The sequence below is a fragment of the Molossus molossus genome, unplaced genomic scaffold, assembly GCF_014108415.1.
Source record: "Molossus molossus isolate mMolMol1 unplaced genomic scaffold, mMolMol1.p scaffold_m16_p_1, whole genome shotgun sequence".
NCBI lineage: Eukaryota > Metazoa > Chordata > Mammalia > Chiroptera > Molossidae > Molossus > Molossus molossus.
The window spans coordinates 138,607,107-138,626,908 of NW_023425344.1; the positions used below are offsets into that span (position 1 = coordinate 138,607,107).

The 19,802-nt window shown below is 35.7% G+C and overlaps 1 protein-coding gene across 2 annotated transcripts in view; it reads right to left on the reverse strand.

Moving 5' to 3' along the window:
• Window positions 1-19,802, reverse strand: part of MDGA2 (MAM domain containing glycosylphosphatidylinositol anchor 2) — a 925,908-nt gene that overhangs the window by 109,308 nt on the left and 796,798 nt on the right. For both annotated transcript variants that reach the window (XM_036269191.1, XM_036269200.1), the window contains one exon: window positions 3,963-4,111. In XM_036269191.1, coding sequence (XP_036125084.1) covers window positions 3,963-4,111 — 149 coding nt within the window. The remainder of the gene's footprint in view (window positions 1-3,962; window positions 4,112-19,802) is intronic.

The following is a 19,802-nucleotide window of genomic DNA, read 5'->3' on the forward strand; positions in this document are numbered from 1 at the left end:
AATATAAAATCTTTATTACAATGAACATCAGATTAGAATTAAAAAAATGATTGTGTCTTAAAACAATGTTAATGCCTAAATGTACATACCTGAGAAAGAAGGAATCTAAATTTCCTAAGATAATATAGAAAAATAACCTTATTTTACATGAATACCTTGGTGGCCTATTATTTTTTTTTTAAATTAATTAATTTATTTTTGTTACAGACGTTTCTCCTTTTTCCCCCACTGATTCCCACTCCCCCGGCCCCCTACCCTGTCCCTAGCTTTTTTGTCCAGGTCCATTGTTCATACATACATGCATATAAGTTCTGTGGTTTATCTCTCCTCCACCACCCCCTCTTCTGGGGATTGTCAGTCTGTACCCCACTTCCACGTCTCTGGGACTACCCCATTCCTCAGACTGTTATGTGCATTATATTCCACAAATAAGTGAGATCATATGATACTTGCCTTTCTCTGTTTGGCTTGTTTCACTTAGGACGATACTTTCCAGGTCCCTCCAAGTCATCTCAAAAAATAAGAGATCTTTCTTTCTTACAGCTGCATAGTACTCCATTGTGTATATGTACCACAGCTTTTTTATCCATTTGTCTACTGATGGACATTTGGGCTATTTCCAGATCTTAGCTATTGTAAATAATGCTGCTACAAACAGCACTGGAGAAAAGGGGACTCAAGTACACTGCTGGTGGGAATGCAAACTGGTGCAGCCACTGTGAAAAACATTATGGGGTTACCTCAAAAAGTTAAAAATTGAATTCCCATTTGACCCAGTGATCCCACTTCTAGGAATATACCCTAAGAAGCTTGAAACACCAATCAGAAAGAATATATGTGGCCTATTATTAAACAGGGGATATTTTTAAAGAATTATACCAATTTCATTGTCTAGAATGTTATTACCCTATTGTTATAAACTGGTATATAAGAGGATCATCAAAATAAATATGCATTAAGGGTATTTTTCTTATGAAGATTTTTCATGTAAGGGTTAAGTGTAAATAAAGAACATGGTGGTGGGGAAGGAGAAGGATGTGCAAGACTCTCTCTGTTCTTGTGCTATATCTACAAACATCACCCTACTGTTCACATTGCAGGACAGCACAGGTCATTACACTGTACTGAGACATCCCCAAAAGATGTTTCAAAGTTTCTCTCTCACAGCAAAATATGGTATCTGAGTAACACTACCAATTAAAATCAGCATTATTAAAAAGCACCTAAAAATATAATACCTCTTTCTAAATATAAAAGAAAATCCTAAGAACAAAGATGCCTAGAAAATAATGCTGTCTATGTCAAGTAAAGAATTAGCTTCAAACATTTTGTAAGAGAAAGTAACTGTTTTCTGGACCATGGTTTATAACACCAGAAGTATGTTTTCCTCTGGTGGATAGGTGAATCTCACAAATGCGGGAAGAATTGTATTAGCAGCAGATCTACTGATCCAATCAAGAAGGCTTTAAACCAAGACTCAAAATGGAAGAGAAAAATGTGAATAAGTAAAATGGATATTTGAAGTAAAATTAAGGCATAGTAAAAAAATGTCTAGAAATTATGTTTTTAAAATCATAGCTTGGAATAATACTTAGGCCTAGAATATACAGTGTACTAAATGAAACTAAAATGAAAATTGGAGACATGTTAAGTCCTTTCTTTCTTTTTTTTTTTTTGTACAGATAGAGTGGGAGGGAGAGAGAGGAAGGGAGAGAGAGAGAGAAACATCGATGTGAAGGGACACATCGAGTGGCTGCCACCCGCACGACCAACCAGGGCCGGGGACAAACTGCAACCGAAGTACGTGCCCTTAGCGGGAACTGAACCCGGGTCTCTCCGGACCGCAGGCCGACGCTCTAACCGCTGAGCCAAACTGGCCAGGGCTTAAGTCCTTTCTTTAATCCTCACACAACCCTGGCAGGTGAGTGCAGGACTTGCAACAGATGTCTGTACAGGAGTGCCATGCACAAGGAGACCTGGCCTGCAGGAAAACAGGGAAGGTATTGCATTCTCCACTCCCGTTGCCCGATAGGTATCATTATCTTCAACTTACCAGGTAGCAAACTGAGTTAGGCATGTTTAGAAATCTGTTCAAGGTTATAGATGCTAAGGCTATATTGAATAGAATTGGAAGCCAGATGTGTCTGGAATTTGTAATTTTAGCAAAACATAGTAAAGGAAAATTTATATACACATATATAATTTATTCTAAAACAGCAGGGTAAGGGAAGTTATCTTAATTTGTTCACAAGGAACAACACAGTGACTAGAAAATAAGTCACTGCATACACAGAATTATATACTAGTTTTAGGATCACACACCTAAAGACTGAAATTTAGAGGAGATGCTCATGTTAGGAAAGGAAAATAAATAAATAGAAACTGTCACTGAAAAAAAGCATAGCAGTACTAGCAATGTATACTACAGAAGGTAGTTTATTAATAATGAGTACAATATATAGATGAGAAGAAAGAGCCTTAATTAGTTTGATTTCTCTTAAGAGGAAGTCTAATTCTTCTAATATCTGTCCATTTCAAGGGGAGGACTCAAAGGGTAACTAGTTTTCTGTTAAATTTGAATTATAGAGAAGGTGTAACTGGGAACATTGGCAACAAAGGTTTTGAGAAATGTCGAAGAAAGGGACTGATGAACAGAGTTGGGTGAATTCTGCAGACTTATAACAGGCAGCCCTTCAACATACAGGGAGCCAGGGCATTTACCCAGATATTCCCAGAAAGTATAAGTGAGGAAGAAAGTGAAAAACTAAGATGAAATTATGACTCTATTATCTTCTTTATCCAGAAAAAATATTACAAATTAAAACAATTTTGATATGTATTGAGAATTTACTCAGATTTACTCGGAAGCTGATAGAATGAGGCTAATAGAAGGTTTCTGAAGGACCCACTGCAGTCTGGGAATACTCAGACAGGGAAGCAGTGATCATCAAACGCCAGGATGTATTCACTAGGAAAATTTTTTTTTTAGATTATTAGACATGTAGAATAAAAATAGTCAATACAAAATGTTTCTTAATTTGAATGAAGTATCTTATACTGTCTTTTACTATAACTGTGAACCAGATAGAAAAACACTGCTTTATGACAATACAGCTGAGCAGATTACTGATCGTTGATCTGTCTTTTTTCAAATGTTTTCCTTTCTACTGTCCCAACTCAAAATGTTATTCTGTGATTAGTTAAGGAAGTGACAAATATACTTTACAAAGCTCTGGATAATACAAACTTGTGAAGCAAAGCTAGGAGATTAATCTTCAAAATAAATAAATCTTCAAAAATGTTTTGTTATAATGAAACAGTCATCCCAGATAATATACTATGTAACAGAAAATACTGTAAAGACCTACATTTAAATTTGAAGACTATCACTTATACCAACAAGGGTGACTAAGTTTACCAGAGGTACATTTGAAAAATATATAATATTTTTACATAACCTACAATCTTCAACTACCTGAATAAATCAATTATACTTGATTGTTTCTTCTTATTTTACTAAAATATTTCTATTCTTCATACATGCTAAATCAACTTTTAAAACATCCTATATATACTTTAAATCCCTTAGTAAAAAAAAAAATGTTTTCTAGCTTCTTACAAAATAAAATTGTGCAGTATAAGTGTGAGAACACCTTAAATGTTTCTTTCATAGCAGTTATAGCATGTAATTTCATAATATATCTAGTGATGGAGAATTTAGAAAGGCTCAAAAGATGTCACTTGAATATGTCTGCTGTCATAGTAGAATATGCATAAATTAATTTCAAAGATTTGTATACAATTAGAAAAAACAGTTCTGTGTAGAATAATTTTATCTTTCATATAGGAAAATATATTCTGAAATTCATGCAAAATAATTAAAAATTTATAGCAACTAACCATAGTAACAATGCCTTCATAGAGGATCACAAGGAAAAAAAGCCACCAGTTAAATTTCTCACCTGCCTGATACCCAGCCGGTATGCCACGATCCGATCCACTGCATCAGGGTTCATTTGTGTCCACTGTAGACTGTAGGAATAAACACGATGTCTGTTTTGCCACACAGGATTGTAGGTATCATAATAGAATTCTGGAGCGTAGGCCTTTCCTAAAAACAGAAAGAGTGCCTAAATTTGAATGATGACATATTACAGTTAAACATACTTTATTTGGGGGGGGGGCTTTTACCACATTGTACTATGCATTCCACAAGTAACTCCCGTATTTGAAAAGTCATATTATTAAAATCTAGCCAATTTCCTGAAGATTTGTGAGAACAGAGGAGGATTTCTTGGTTGATCGGGTGAGCAGTCTGAGAGAAAAAGAAGAATCAAGGATGATTACAAATTTTTTGGCTTAAAAACTGGAAGATGAGAGTTTCCATCAACTGAGATGTAAAGCTTTGGGAGGGTCAAATCTCAGGGGAGAAAATCAGGGAGTTATGATTATTATTATTATTTTTAAATCCTCACCCAAGGACATGTTCACTGAGTTTTAGAAAGAGGGGAAGGAAGAGAGAAAGAAACACACATATAAGAGAGAAACATTGATCAGCTGCCTCCTATCAGTGACCTGACGAAAGATGAAACCTGCGACCCAGGCATGTGCCCCAACCTCACTTGTACCCGGGATATTCTGGAGTATAGAGCAACACTTCAAGCAGCTGAGCCATACCATCCAGGCCTAAATCAGGGAGTTATTTCTGAACAATTTGAATGATCTGAATGGTGACATCAAGTGGGATATACTAGTCTAGAATTCAGGAACAGCCAGGGTTGGAGATATAATCTTGCTAACCATGGGCATATACGTAGATTTTTATTAATTTATCTTTATTGTTGAAATGATTACATATGACCTTTTTTCCCCTCACGGAGCCCCTCCAACCTGCTCCTTTACTCCCTCCCCAAGGCCTTTACCACCATACATTGTCTGTGTCCATGGGCTATGCATATAGTCATATAATTTTTAATATACATAAATTTTAAATTTAAATCCCTGAGACTGATGAGATCAAGACTGTGAGAAGACCTAAAACACTAGGTCTGACCACTGGGGTAATTCAAGGTTAAGAGATGTTGGAGGAGATAACACCCAAAAGGATTTATATGGAACCACCAGTGAATAGGCGAAAAAAATAAAAAGTTTTTCAGATTGTGGTATCCAAGAAGCCAAAAGGAGTATATCAGCAACTGAATGACCAACTCTGTCAAAAAAAAAAAAAAAGAAAAATCAGTGAAAATAAAAAAATTTATTTATATTATCCATGTTTTTAGTCAATCTTTATGAAATAATCCAAACAAAACTTAATAACACAAGAACTTTGGTCACTAATAATGTTTTTATTTTAAGAATATGTAAAGTGCATATAGCATTTATAACATATATAAAACATCAGTTTTTTCTATTTGTCAAATTGAATAGTGTACAGACCATTTGGAATTAGAGGTTCAACTTCCTGATGTTCTGAAATGTAGATTTTTAACACACTCCAATTTTTCTTAACCAAAACTACATTTATTTATTAAATCAACAATATTCACTGAGAGCCTATTAAATGCCAAGCAGTGTACTAAGCATCGAGGATACGATGGATAAGGAGGTATTGCCTCTGTCTTCACAAAAATTGTTTACATCTTCTTAGAGTTTTAAAATAGCTTTACAATTCTTACTGGATGATGAATTAGTAAGTTGTACATTTATCATCCTTCACTGAACACATTTTTTGTTTTATTTTATTACATTAAAAATTATACACTCTCCTGGGTTTTTCTTCCTGTGTCCTGTATGCAAAAACTTATTTTACCTTGTTGATTAATAATTTATTTATTATTAGTCACCTGTCATCTAGGGGTTGCTGCACAGCTGATTCATAAAAATTTATCACAGATAACAAATGGATTTTGAAAACTAAGAAGGAAAATGATGGTATCTGCTACCCTGAGAGGACCACCAAGAAAAAGAAAGTAAAATGAAATAAATTTAATTTTTGAAAAGTTGACTAGTAAAATTAAATACATTGAAATAAATATCTGAATTTTAATAACAATTGGAAATTCTTCTATATTAACACTATGTTCATTAAAAGCGGTCTAAAAATATCCATTCAGTCTAATTGAAAAAGGATTATCAATTTTAAACAAACAATTTTGCATAGAAGGAGGTCCCTAAAAAAGAGCTGCCACATTCATTTTATTTTATTTTATGTATTTATTTTTTGTGGTATGTGCCCCTAGCAGAAACCGAACCCGGGACTCTCTGGTCCACAAGTCGACGCTCAACTGCTGAGCCAAACTGGCCAGGGCGACACATTCATTTTATTACACATTGTATCCTGTATGATATTTTCACTTAGTAAATTACACCACAAATTCATATTCACAAGATGAAGAGCAAAATCCCGATGAAAGAAAACCTACATATTGAATGAAGAAATTGATATCTAAACGTCACTGACAATTTGTATTTGAGACAAGTTTCTCAAAACGTTTTTAAGAAGGTACATGTAGTAGTAGCCTAAATAAAGAGCTAGGGATTTTGATTAAAAGTAAAAATCCAAAATTCATACATGAAGTAATAAGCTGCGTATGTGAGTAATGTAAACAAACCTACAGTGTTTTCATTGGAGGGCAGTGTCTAGATTGAATTGAGTAAGAATCTCAATGTGTTTCTTCTTCTTTTTTTAAATTCTCACCAGGGAATATATTTTTAATGCTTTTTAGAGAGAAAAGAAGGAAGAGAGAAAAAAAAGAGAGAAACATTGATGTAGAGAATAATCAATCAGTTGCCTCCATTTGTGCCATGATCAGGGATCAAGCCCACAACCTAGGTATGTGCCCTGACCAGGAATTGAACCTTTGGTGTATGAGATGATGCTCCAACCAACTAAAGCACCCAGACAGGGCTCAATAGTTTTTTATTTTTTTATTTTGTGTGGTGGGGAAAAGAGCAATTGTTTTTTTTTTTTTTTATTTTAACCAAGAGGGAAACACAAGATTATAAGATTTAATTCTAAGCAACACTTTTTGATAAAATGAATGGTGCATTTACATATACTGAGAGTACAGAGTCACAACTAGAAGCTATTCAGCATGGAAAAGTAAAATATTTCAAAAATGGAGTTGTCAAAAAGTTGAAACTCTATCACAGAGAAAGTAAATTAGACTAAATATTAACAGATCTATCTCCTTGGGCAAGGGAAACAAAAGAAAACATAAACAAAACATAAAATGGAAAAGGTTTTACACATCAAAGGAAATCATCAACCAAATGAAAAGACAACTCACTGAATGAGAGAAAATGTTCACCAATGATACATCTGATAAGCACTTAATATCCAAAATTTCTAACAGCTCATAAAAAGCAACACCCCCCCAAAAGCCAATTAAAAAATAGGCAAAGGACTTAAATAGACACTTCTCCAAAGATGTAGTATATCAACACAACGGAATACTACTCGGCCATAAAAAAGAAGGAAATCTTACCATTTGGACTCCATGAATGGAACTAGAGAACATTACGCTAAGTGAAATAAACCAGTCAGAGAAAAAAAAGTACCATGTGATTTCACTTATATATGGAATCTAAAGAACAAAATAAACTAACAAATAAAATAGAAACAGACTCATAAATACAGAGAACAAACTGACAGTTGTCAGCGGGCTGGGTGAAAAAGTTGAAGGGATTAAGCAAAAGAAAATAAAGTAATAGATACAGACAACAGTATGGTGATTACGGGGGAAAAAGGGTGGGGGAGAGAAAAGTGGGTACATGGATATAAATGGTGATGAAAAGAGACTTGACTGGGGTGGTGAACTCACAATACAATATACAGATGCTGTATTATAGAATTGTACTCCAGAAACCTATATAATTTTATTAATGTCACCCCAATTAATTCTATAAATATATTGAAAAATAAGCTACAATGTAATGCTCATTTAAACAATTCAGATAGACCAAGTTATAGTGTTAAAGTCTATCATCATCTTCCTATTTATTGTAGATTATTACAAAGTCTTTACAAGGCATTTTATTTTTATTATTTAAAAACTTTCTTTTTCTTTATTGATTTTAAAGAGAGAGGAAGTTAGAGGGAGAGAGAAGGAAACACCGATCAGCTGCCTCCTGCACACTCCCAACTGGGGATCGAGCCCACAACCCAGGCACGTACCCTGAACGGGAATCAAACCGGGACCCCTCAATTCATGGGATGATGCTCAATCCATAAAACCATACCAGCCGGGCTTTTAAAAAATACTTTATTTTATATGTATTGACATATCTGCATTACCTGTGAGTGACGTTATACGTAATAATTTTTAATATAACATTAGATTATAAAATAATTTAGAGATGATCTATTCCAATTTCTCATTTGACAAAGAAATTTAGAAACAGCATAGAAATGGTAGGGATATACTGAAATTGATATAAATAAATAATCATGCAAAAGGATCCATTTAAAATTTTGACTTTGTTTTATGAAATTAAAAAAATAAAGTTTTATGTAAGATGAATAATTGCATCACTTTAGAATTAAAGGTGAAAAAAAAGTTTTAGATGGTGTAAAATAAGGTTGATTAGTAAAATATAATTATTAATAAAAATAACTTTTAGTAGTGATAGTTAAGTATAGATATGTTAGCTTACATCTCAGAGTGTACTTTGTTCTAAACCTCTACTGGATAAACTTTAGAAAGAAAAAAATACTTTCTGATTTCTTTTTTTTTTTTTTTTTTTTTTATCCTCACCCGAGGATATTTTTCCATTTTTTGTACAGATAGAGTGGGAGGGAGAGAGAGGAAGGGAGAGAGAGAGAGAAACATCGATGTGAAGGGACACATCGAGTGGCTGCCACCCTCACGACCAACCAGGGTCGGGGACAAACTGCAACCGAAGTATGTGCCCTTAGCGGGAACCGAACCCGGGTCTCTCCGGACTGCAGGCCGACGCTCTAACCGCTGAGCCAAACTGGCCAGTGCTGATTTCATTTGAGAAATGCATCTTAAAATTTAGAAAAACATACACAGAAATTTCTTCTTTGGTTTCAACAACAATTATATATTTTTTATTAATATTATTTGTAATCCTCACCCGAGGATATTTTTCTATTTCATCTTGAGATAGAGTGGGAGAAAGAGAGAAACATCTACGTGAGAGGGACACATCTACTGGTTGCTTCCCAGGTGACCCCGACCAGGGCTGGGGACAAACGTGCCCTTGACTGGAATCAAACCCACAACTCACTGGACTGACGCTCTAATCTCTGAGCCAAACCAGCCAGGGCGACAATCATATTTAATGTTTTTATGTTCATTTTGTAAGAAACATACAGTAGTTCTAAGGAGATATCCTAGGCTCTTAAAACTAAACATGATATCTACTGGTTGAACAGGGAATGAATTCATAATATTTTTTTTCTTTATTATCCTCCAAGCCTAATTTCCTTTCTTGTTCCACCAGCTAGCATTTCAGGAAATGATTCTTTCTCTTTTATATTCTAGTTTTATTTTTATGCAACATTGTTCCAGTTTAAATGTTTTTAGACTAACTGACCTAGAATTACATTCATTACCTAAACATGCAGATAAATTTGAGATACATTATGTATGATTACATAAAGAGCTTAGATTTTTTAAAAATTCTTAAAATATACATAGGGAAACATTGTCATTCAAAGTTTTACATAAAATTTTCAAGACATGATTTTATATGTAAAGCTCAAAGGGAAAGATAAGAAGCTATGGCATGTCATTCTCCTGGTCTAAAAATGTTAGCTTAAAATATAACAAAAAACATAGTTTAGATGTATACTTCAGACTTACAAGCAAGAAAGAGAATTTTCCTCAGAGGTCAAAAAACAAAGAACAGAAAACCAAACAATAAATAAGAGTTTAGGGAGAAAAGAAATGCTCTTGCTTTGTACCCCTGGGAGCTGAATTTTAGGCCCATTAAGAGATGAGGTTAACTGACCAGTCCAAGCTGAAAAATTAGAAATGAGGCCACCACATCTTATCAAGATTAGTAAAAACAGCAATCTCAACACAGGGTATCCTAGAAAAAAAGCTGTCCCTCACCAGCATAGGAAGATGACAGAAATACTACATTAACAAAAGAATCATCCTTGGCTAGTGATACCACTGGAGGGTTTCAGTAAATCCAAGATCAAGTTTTTCTTGCCCTGGTGGGTTGGGCCTGCTGACCAAAGAGTCGCAGGTTTGATTCCGGTCAAGGGCATGTACCTTGGTTGCAGGTCATCCCTGACCCTGGTTGGGGTCATGCAGGAGGCAACTGGTCGATGTGTCTCTCCCATCACTGTTTCTCTCTCTCTCTCTCTCTCTCTCTTTCTCTCTCTCTCTCTCTCTCTCATCTCCCTCCCTCCCTCTCTCCCTCCTTCTCCACTTCCCACTCTATCTGAAGATAAATGGAAAAATATCCTCCGATGAGGATTAAAAAAATAAAAATAAAAAAGCTATTCTTAAAGGACACACTTTCGACTTAGAATGTGGAGATTTCTTCAAATCAAACCTCAATGAAATGAATACAAAACACAATGTTAATAACACACAAGAAAATGTTCCTCTATGAGTGGCTAAAGGACAATTAAACAGCAGGATTAGACTACAGTTAATGGAACCATAAAATGAAACTTATAAATAAGTATGCATGAGACAATTGAAAAAATACAATAGAAAATGGTAAACGAACACTAGGCAACCCTCTATAAAAGAATGAGGAGTGCTGACAATTGACAGACTGAGCAAAGATGGCTGCAGAGGCTCTGGCCACTTTCTTCCAACACGGACCAATTTGCAACTAAACTGCAGAGCGTTTGGCTTTAAAAACCAGCTTAAGTGTGGCTGACCTGAAGTATTGTAGGTAGGGAATGTAGGGAGGACAGTCAGGGAGGGTGAGTCAGTTAGTGCACCTGTGAGGTGGTGGGGTGTGGGGTGAGGCCAGAAGGAAAATGTGGCAGCAGAGCCCCTGCCCTGGGAGCATGCGGTCTCAGCCCCATGCATGTATGTCCAATCCAGAGCAACAAAGAAGGGAAGGGGGGCCCACATAGCATTGGGAAGAGGAATCAGTGGGGTTTCGGTCTGCCGGGAAGTCTCAGACCACACCAGCCCAGGAAAGCATGAGTTCTTTGTTACACCACCAGTCTGGGAAGTTCATAGCGCTCTGTAGCTGTGCGAGGGGCCATACAGCAAAGATTGGGGCTGCCGGAGGGGTCTGATTGGTACAACCAGGAGTAAATCTGAGGAGCCCTTTCTTCTCCAGAGGAATTTTTGGCATAGACCCAGGAGGGAGCTGGACAGTGTAAATGAGGAAAAGGATAGGTCTTTTCCAACTCAAGCTCATGGTGGCCACACTCCCCCTACTTTCAGAAGAGTTGAGTCATTCCCATACCGCTGCGAATGGCTCTGGGCTGGATATCTGAATCCATAAGGCTAGGTCTGACGGTGCGCAGGACTTGGACATTTGGCCTAGTCAGAAGCTGGGCAGAAGCACCGCCCAGCGGGGGCCGGACACACTGAACATCAGAGTACAGAGTGGGGCTGATTTTATTTTTCATTTTATTTTTATCCCCTCCTACTTATGGTGGCTTAGGAGGTTGCCAGGAAGCCAGGCAGAGCTGAGACTTTGAGACCATGTCTCTGGGGAGGGTTTTGATTCCAGGAGACAAATGTGCATGTCCTGGACCCTCTGGCTGCATAATGGGGATGGAGACTGAGCTCCACAGGAAGTTCAGCCAGCTCAGCCCTGGAAAAAAGAAAAAGAGCCTGGCCTCCCTCCTACCAACTACATTACCACCCCCAACATGAGTCTATTCAAACCACTCTGGCCAGGTCCTGAATACTCCTGCAGAACCTAGTTCCACGGGGTAAGGGAGAGCAGCTGACACAGAGACCTTCAAGGTGCAAGACCCTGCCCACTGGACTACTTGGAATTCCGCCCTGCCTGCTTCAGTCAGGTTGTCAAGGGCCAGGCAGGGATAGCAACTGATATTGGCTGGCAACAGAGAACTTCCTGGATGAACGGGGATTGGCACACCAAGAGACAAGATTCAGAAAGTATCAGAACAATATGCACGTCTCCATAAATAGTAGATCCAAGGGGTGACTGCAGCAGGCACAAAAATCTGGGTAGGTGAAATCCACCTATTTTTATTAATTTATCCATTCAATTTTTCCTTATTTTTTCTTTTGTATTTCATTTTTAACCACTAAGCCAAACCAGCCAGGGCTTATTTTCTTTTAATTTTTTTTTTTTTCTCTTTAGTCTCTATTTTCTTTGTTATCTCTTATTTCTCTCTTTCCTTTTATTCTATTTTTCTCTTTTCTCCTCTTTTTATTTTATTTATTTTGCTTTGCTTTTCCTATTCTATATTTTATTTTATTCATTATTATTACTTTATTAAATTATTATTATTATTATTTCATTAATTATTTTGAATTCTGGGTTTTTTATTCTCTCTCTTTTTCTTTTTTTTCAGTGTCTGTAATTCATTTGGCCTCTTTTAGCATTTTGTTCTTGTTCTTCTTTGGGATTTTTATTGTTTATGTTGTTATTTTCATGTATTTTTCAGTTTGGTCTTGTTTTGCCTTGTTTTTTTCTGTTGGCATTTGTATAACAGTTGGCATGATGTCAATTACTGTCAGCCTAATAGTCAACCAGCCCAGGACTGAGCCCACCCACAAAGGGGTCAACAGCAATCATGACCAAAATACAGTTGGAATGCCTACATAACCCACACAAGGGACATTCCTAGAGGACACAACTCAGAAGATTAAGGATACTACACTACTGGAACCCACAAGGCAACCACTACAGAAGACCACCCCATCAAGACTGGGAGTCATAGCAGTCCTACCCAATACACACAGATAACCACAAAGGAACAGCACAAATGGGGAAACAAAGAGACTGGCTCCAAATAGAAGAACAGGAGGAATCTCCAGAAATAGAGCTAAATGAAATGGAGGCAAGCAATTTATCAGAAACAGAGTTCAAAGTAATGGGATTTAAGAATGCCTAACAGCATGAAAAATGACATACAAAACATAAAAAGAACCGGTCATAAATGAAGAATGATATGGCAAAAATAAAGAATCTGCTGGAAGGAACAAACACTGGGTTAGAAATGAGGATCAAATCACCAAATTAGAAGACAAGGTAGAAAAAAACAATCGCTCAATCAGAGGAGCAGAAAAGAATAAATAATTTAAAAGCATGAGAATTGTTTAAGTGAACTTTGTAACAACATGAAAAGTAATAACATCTGCACCTTTGGGTTACCTAAATAACAAGAAAATGAACATGAAATAGAGAATTTGTTTAAAGAAATAATGATAGAAAACTTCCCTAACCTGGTAATGAAAAAACTCACACAGGTTTGGAAAGCAAAGAGAGTACCAATCAAGATGAACCCAAAGAGAGCCAGTCCAAGACACATTATACTTAAAATGGCAAACATTAAAGATAGAGAGAGAATCTTAAGGGCAGCAAGAGAGAGATGGTCAGTTACCTACAAGAGAGCTACCATAAGGCTGTCAGCTGATTTCTCAACAGAAACACTACAGGCCAGAGGTAATAGCAAGAAGTAATCAAGTAATGAAAAGCAAGGAACTCAAACCAAAACTACTCTATACAGCAAGGCTATCATTCAAAAATGAAGCTGAAATAACAAGCTTTTCAGATGACAAAAAAAAAAAGGCTAATGGAGAGTATTACCACTTAACCAGCACTGCAAGTAATGTTAAAACTAATGTTAAAGGTACTGTTGTAAAAATAAGAAATGTGTATGTGTGTGTGTGTGTGTGTGTGTGTGTGTGTGTGTGTGTGGCGGGGTATAGGCATAAAGAATAAAAATGGTAATAAATAAGAATCTATTGATAATATTAACTGCAAAATGGATTAAATGTTCCAATCAAAAGATATAGGGTAGCTGAATAGATAAGACATTATATATATATATATATATATATATATATATATATATATATATATGATGTTTACAAAACACCCACCACAGAACAAGACTCATAGAGGATGAAAGAAGAGGTATAGAAAAGCATTATTTTAACCAGTACTCACTTCAGTAGGAGAAAAATTTTATAGTGAATCTACTGATTTTCTTTTTTTATTTTATCTTTATTGTTAAAAGTATAACAGATGTCCCTCCATTTTTCCCCATTGACACCCTCTTCCCCATTCTCAGCCCATACCCCAAACCTTTACCACAGTGTTGTCTTTGTCCATTGGTTATGCACAAATGCATATAAATTCTTTGGTTTATCTCTTCCCACCCCCAAAGCCCCTTGCCTCTGAGGTTTGTCCATCTATTCTCCACTTCCATGTCTCTGGATCTATTTTGTTCATCCGTATATTTTGTTCTTTAGATTCAACAAATAAGTGAGATAGCATGATACTAGTCTTTCTCTGAGTGACATATTTCACTTAGCATAATATATGTCAACTGCATATATTCCATTGTGTATATGTACCAGAGCTTTTATATTCACTCATCTACTGATGGGCACTTGGGCTGTTTCCAGATCTTAGCTATTATAAATACCACTGCTTTGAACATAGGGGTGCATATGTTCTTTCTGATTTGTGTTTCAAACCTTTGAGGAAATATTCATAGAACTCGGATCACTGGGTCAAAGGGCAGTTTAATTTTTAATTTTCTGAGTTAAAACCATTTTGTTTTCCATAGTGGCTACACCAGTCTGCATTCCCACCAATAGTATACTAGAGTACCATTTTTCAACATCCTCACCTGCACTTGTTTGAAGATTTGTTGATGGTAATCATTCTGAAAGGTGTGAGGTGATACCTCAGAGTCATTTTAATTTGCATCTCTCGATGATTAGTAACTTCGCGCATTTCTTCATGTGTCTCTTGGGCATTCATACGTCCTCTTTAGAGAAGTGTCTACTCAGGTCCTCTGCCCATTTTTAATTGGATTGTTTGTTTTCCTTTTGTTGAGTTGTATGAACACTTTGAATGCTTTATATATTTTGGAAATTAACTCCTTATCTGATGTATCATTGGCAAATATGTTCTCTCATACAGTGGGTTACTTTTCATTTTGATGTTAGTTTCTTTCTTTTCTCTTGTGTTTTCTGTTAATCCTCACCTTAGGGTGAATTTTTTTTTTAATCCTTACCCAAGGATATTTTTTCATTTATCTTCAGATAGAGTGTGAGGGGGAGAGAGAGGGAGAAACATCAATGTGAGAGAGACACATCGATTAGTTGCCTTCTGTACAACCCTGACCAGGGCTGGGGACCAAACCACAACCTTGATCAGAATCATACCTGTGCCTCTTTTGTTCATGGGCTAATGTTCTAACCACTGAGAAAATCGGCCAGGGCTTTTTTTTTTTTTTAAATATATACATATATATAATATATATAATGAAAGGGAAGGTGGGGGGTAGAGAGAGAGAGAGAAAGAGAGAGAGAACATCATCGTGGAAAAGACACATGGATTGGTTGCCTCCGCACAATCTCAACTGGGCCTGGTGGCTAGGAACCTGCAACCCAGGTATGTGTCCTTGACTGGGAATATAACCTGTGACTTTGTAGTCCACTGGCTGACGATCTATCTGCTGAGCCAAACCGGCCAGAGCATTGATGCTGGTTTTTGCTGTGCAGAAGTTTTTCAGTTTTATGTAGTCTCATTTATTTATTTTTTTTCCTTTGTTTGTTTTGCCCTTGGCAATGTATTGGTCAAAATACTGCTATGTGTGTTGTCTGAGATTTTGCTGTCTATATTTTCTTCTAATATTTTTATGGTTACCTGACTTACAATTAAGTCTTTTATCTATTTTGAATTTATTCTTGTATGTGGTATAAATTGTGATCTAGTTTCATTTTTTTTGCAGGTACCTGTCCAATTTTCCCAACACCATGTATTAAAGAGACTGTCTTTACTCCATGGTATGCTCTTGCTTCCTTTGTCAAATATTAATTGAGAAAAATGTCTTGGGTACATTTCTGCCTTCTCTGTTCTGTTCTATTTATTATAAGCCTGTACTTGTACCAATACCAAGTTGTTTTGATTACAAAGGCTTTGTAGTATAACCTGAGATCTGGTATTGTCATCCCTCTAACATTGTTCTTCTTTTTCAAGATTGCTGTGACTATTTGGGGATTCTTTTTGGTTCCATATAAATTTTTGGAATATTTGTTTTAAATCGGTGAAATATGCTGTTGGTATTTTAATAGGAATTACATTGAATCTATAGATTGCTTTGGGTAGTATGGACATTTTAATGATGTTGATTCTTCCAGTCCTTGAACAAGGTATGTGCTTCCACTTTTCTATATCTTCCTCTATTTCTTTTTTCAATGTCCTGTAGATTTCTGAGAACATATACTTTATCTTCCTGGTTGAGGTTATTTCTCGGAACCTTAATTTTCTGTTGCAATGGTAAATGGGACTGTTTTTCAGTTTCTCTTTCAGAGTGTTCATAAAGGTGTATTAAAATGCCATTCATTTCTATATGTTAGTTTTGTATCTTGGTACAATTCAGTATCACAGTGAAAGCAGCCCTGAGGAAGTTTATAGCATTACAGACCTACCACAAGACACAAAAAAATTTCTAATAAACTATCTAAATGTGCAACTCAAAGAATTAGGAAAAGAACAAAAACAAAAACAAAAAAAACTAGACTAAGTAGAAAGAAGGAAATAATAAGGATCAGAAATGAATGACATAGAGACATTAAAAACAAAACAAAACAAAACATCCATGAAACCAAGAGATGGTTCTTTGAAAAAATAAGCAAGATTGATGAACCTCTAACCAGACTCACCAATAAAAAAAGAGAGAGGACCCAAATCAATAAAATTAGAAATGAAAGATGTGAAGGAACTGACACCAAAGAAATACACAGGATTGTAAGAAAATACTATGAACAACTATATGTCAGCAAATTGGACCGCTAGGCAAAATGGTCAAACTTCTAGAATAATTCAGTCTCCAAAACAGTTGAATAAGGCTGGTGAAAGCAGACATCCCTTCAATCATGAAGAGCAAGAAAACTTGAACAGATGGATAACAACTAAAGATATTGAAACAGTAATCTATAAACCCCAGCAAACTAAATCTCTTGTCTGGATGTATCTACAGGATAGGTTTACCAAACATTCAAAGAAGAACTAACTACTGTTCTCCTCAAACAATTCCAAAAAATTCAAGAGGAAAGAAAATTTCCAAGCTCTTTTTATGAGGCCAATATAATCCTAATTCCAGAACCAGATAAAGACACTACAAAGAAAGAAAATTATAGGCCAGTATTCTTGATAAACACAAATGCTACAATTCTCAACAAAATTTTAGCAAATTGTATCCAGCAATATATTTTAAAAATTACTCACAATGACCAAGTGGGATTTATCCCAAGGATGCAAAGTTGGTAAAATATTTGCAAATCAATAAATGTGATACACCACACAAACAAAATGAAAAATAAAAGTCATATGATCATAACAATAGATGCTGAAAAACCATTTGAAAAAGTACAGTGCATATTCATGTTAAAAACTCTCACTAAAGTGGGAATAGAGGGATCATACCTCAACATAGTAAATGTCATATATGACAAACTTACAACCAACATCATACTCAGTGGGAAAAACTTAAAGTATTTTCCCTAAGATCAGGAACAGAGGGATGTCTACTTTCACCAGTCTTATTCAACGTAGTACTGGAAGTCTTAGGCACAGCAATCAGACAAGAAGAAAAAATAAAAGCCATCAAATTGGAAAGGGGAACTGAAACTGTAATTATTTGCATATAAAATGATATTGTACATAGAAAACCCTAAAGACTCCACCAAAAAACTAGTAGATTTAATGAATTAATTTGGCAAAGTAGCAGGATACAAAATTAACATCCAGAAACCAATGGTATTTTTATACACCAATAATTAGCACTCAGAGAAACAAACAAAAAAACCCAATCTTCTTTACCATTGAAAAACAATTAAATAAGATAGCTAGGAATAAACTTAACCAAGGAGGTAAAAGACTTCTCTACGAAAACTACAGAACATTGGAAAAAAAAAAAAAGAGTAAGATATAAGAAAATGGAAGCATATACTATGTTCATGGATTGAAGGAATCAACATCATTAAAATGTCCATACTACCCAAAGCAATCTATAAATTGAATGCAATCTGTATTAAAGTACCAATGGCATAATTCAAAGATGTAGAACAAATACTCCAAAAGTTTATATGGAACTAAAAGAGACCCTAAATAGCCACAGCAATCTTGAAAAAGAAGAACAAAGTTGGTGGCATGACAATACTGGATGTAAAGTTATACTGCAAAACCACTGTAATCAAAATAGCCTGGTACTGGCATAACAACCAGCATATAGATCAATGGAACAGAACCAGAACCCAGAAATGGACCCAAGACATTATGCTCAATTAATATTCGACAAAGGAGGCAAGAGCATACAATGGAGTAAAGACAGCCTCTTTAATAAATGGTGTTGGGAAAATTGGACAAGTACATGAAACAAAATTAAACTAGACCACCAACTTACACCATACACCAGAATAACATCAAAATAGATAAAGGACAAATACAAGTCATGAAACCATTAAAAAAAAAAAAAAAACTAGAAGAAAATATAGGCAGCAAAATTGCACATATCACACAAAGCAAAATTGTCATTGATAAATTGCCTAGGGCAAGAGAAACAAAGGAAACAATTAATAAGTGGTACTACATCAAACTAAAATCTTATGCACAACAAAAGATACCAATACCAAAATGAAAAGGAAATGACTATCAAGTATGACTACCATCAAATCATCAAACAACAAGTATTGAAGATAATGTGGAGAAAAGGGGACTCTAGTATGCTGTTGGTGGAGATTCAGATTGGTGGAGCCACTATGTAAATCAATATGGTGTTTCCTCAAAAAATTAGAAATGGAACCTCCATTTCACCCAGTGATTCCACTTCTAGGATTATATCCTAAGAAGCCTAAAACACCAATCAGAAAGAATATATGTACCCCTATGTTCATTATTTACAATAACTCAGATCTGGAAACAGCCCAAGTACCCATTAGTAAATGAGTGAATAAAAAATAAGCTGTGGTACACTAACACAATGGAATACCATGAAGCTGTAAGAAAGTGTGATCTTTTACCCTTTGAGATGACCTGGAGGGACCTGGAGAGCATTATGCTGGGTGAAATATTCCAGTCAGAGAAAGACAAGTATCACATGATCTCACTTATTTGTGGAATATAATGAACAAAATAAGCTGATGAATAAAATGGAGCCAGTGACATGGAAATAAGGAACAGACTGACAAACCCCAGAGGGAAGGAGGGTAGGGGGTGGGAAGAGATAAACCAAAGAACTTACATGCATAAATGCACAACCAATGGCCACAGACAATCCAGTGAAGGCAAGTGGAGGGGGAAGTGGGGTGGGTGGGATTGGAGAGGACGTTGTCAATGGAGGAAAAAAGGAGGGACATCTGTACTACTTTCAACAACAAAGATAGATTTGTTTAAAAGACATGCTTTTGGAAATGAAGATTGATAAATTCTAAAATCATTGCATAAATATGAATAACTAGCACTGGTCCTTTAAGTGGATACCATGGGTAAACTCCTAAATTTTCCATAATCAAAGACTATTTGGGCACTCAAGATTCTAAATGAGATGGAAAAGAACTTTATGCATCTCATCCTGGGGTTCTATTCTTCTGAAAGCTAATTGTTTTTATTTAAAACCATGTAAAATTGTTATC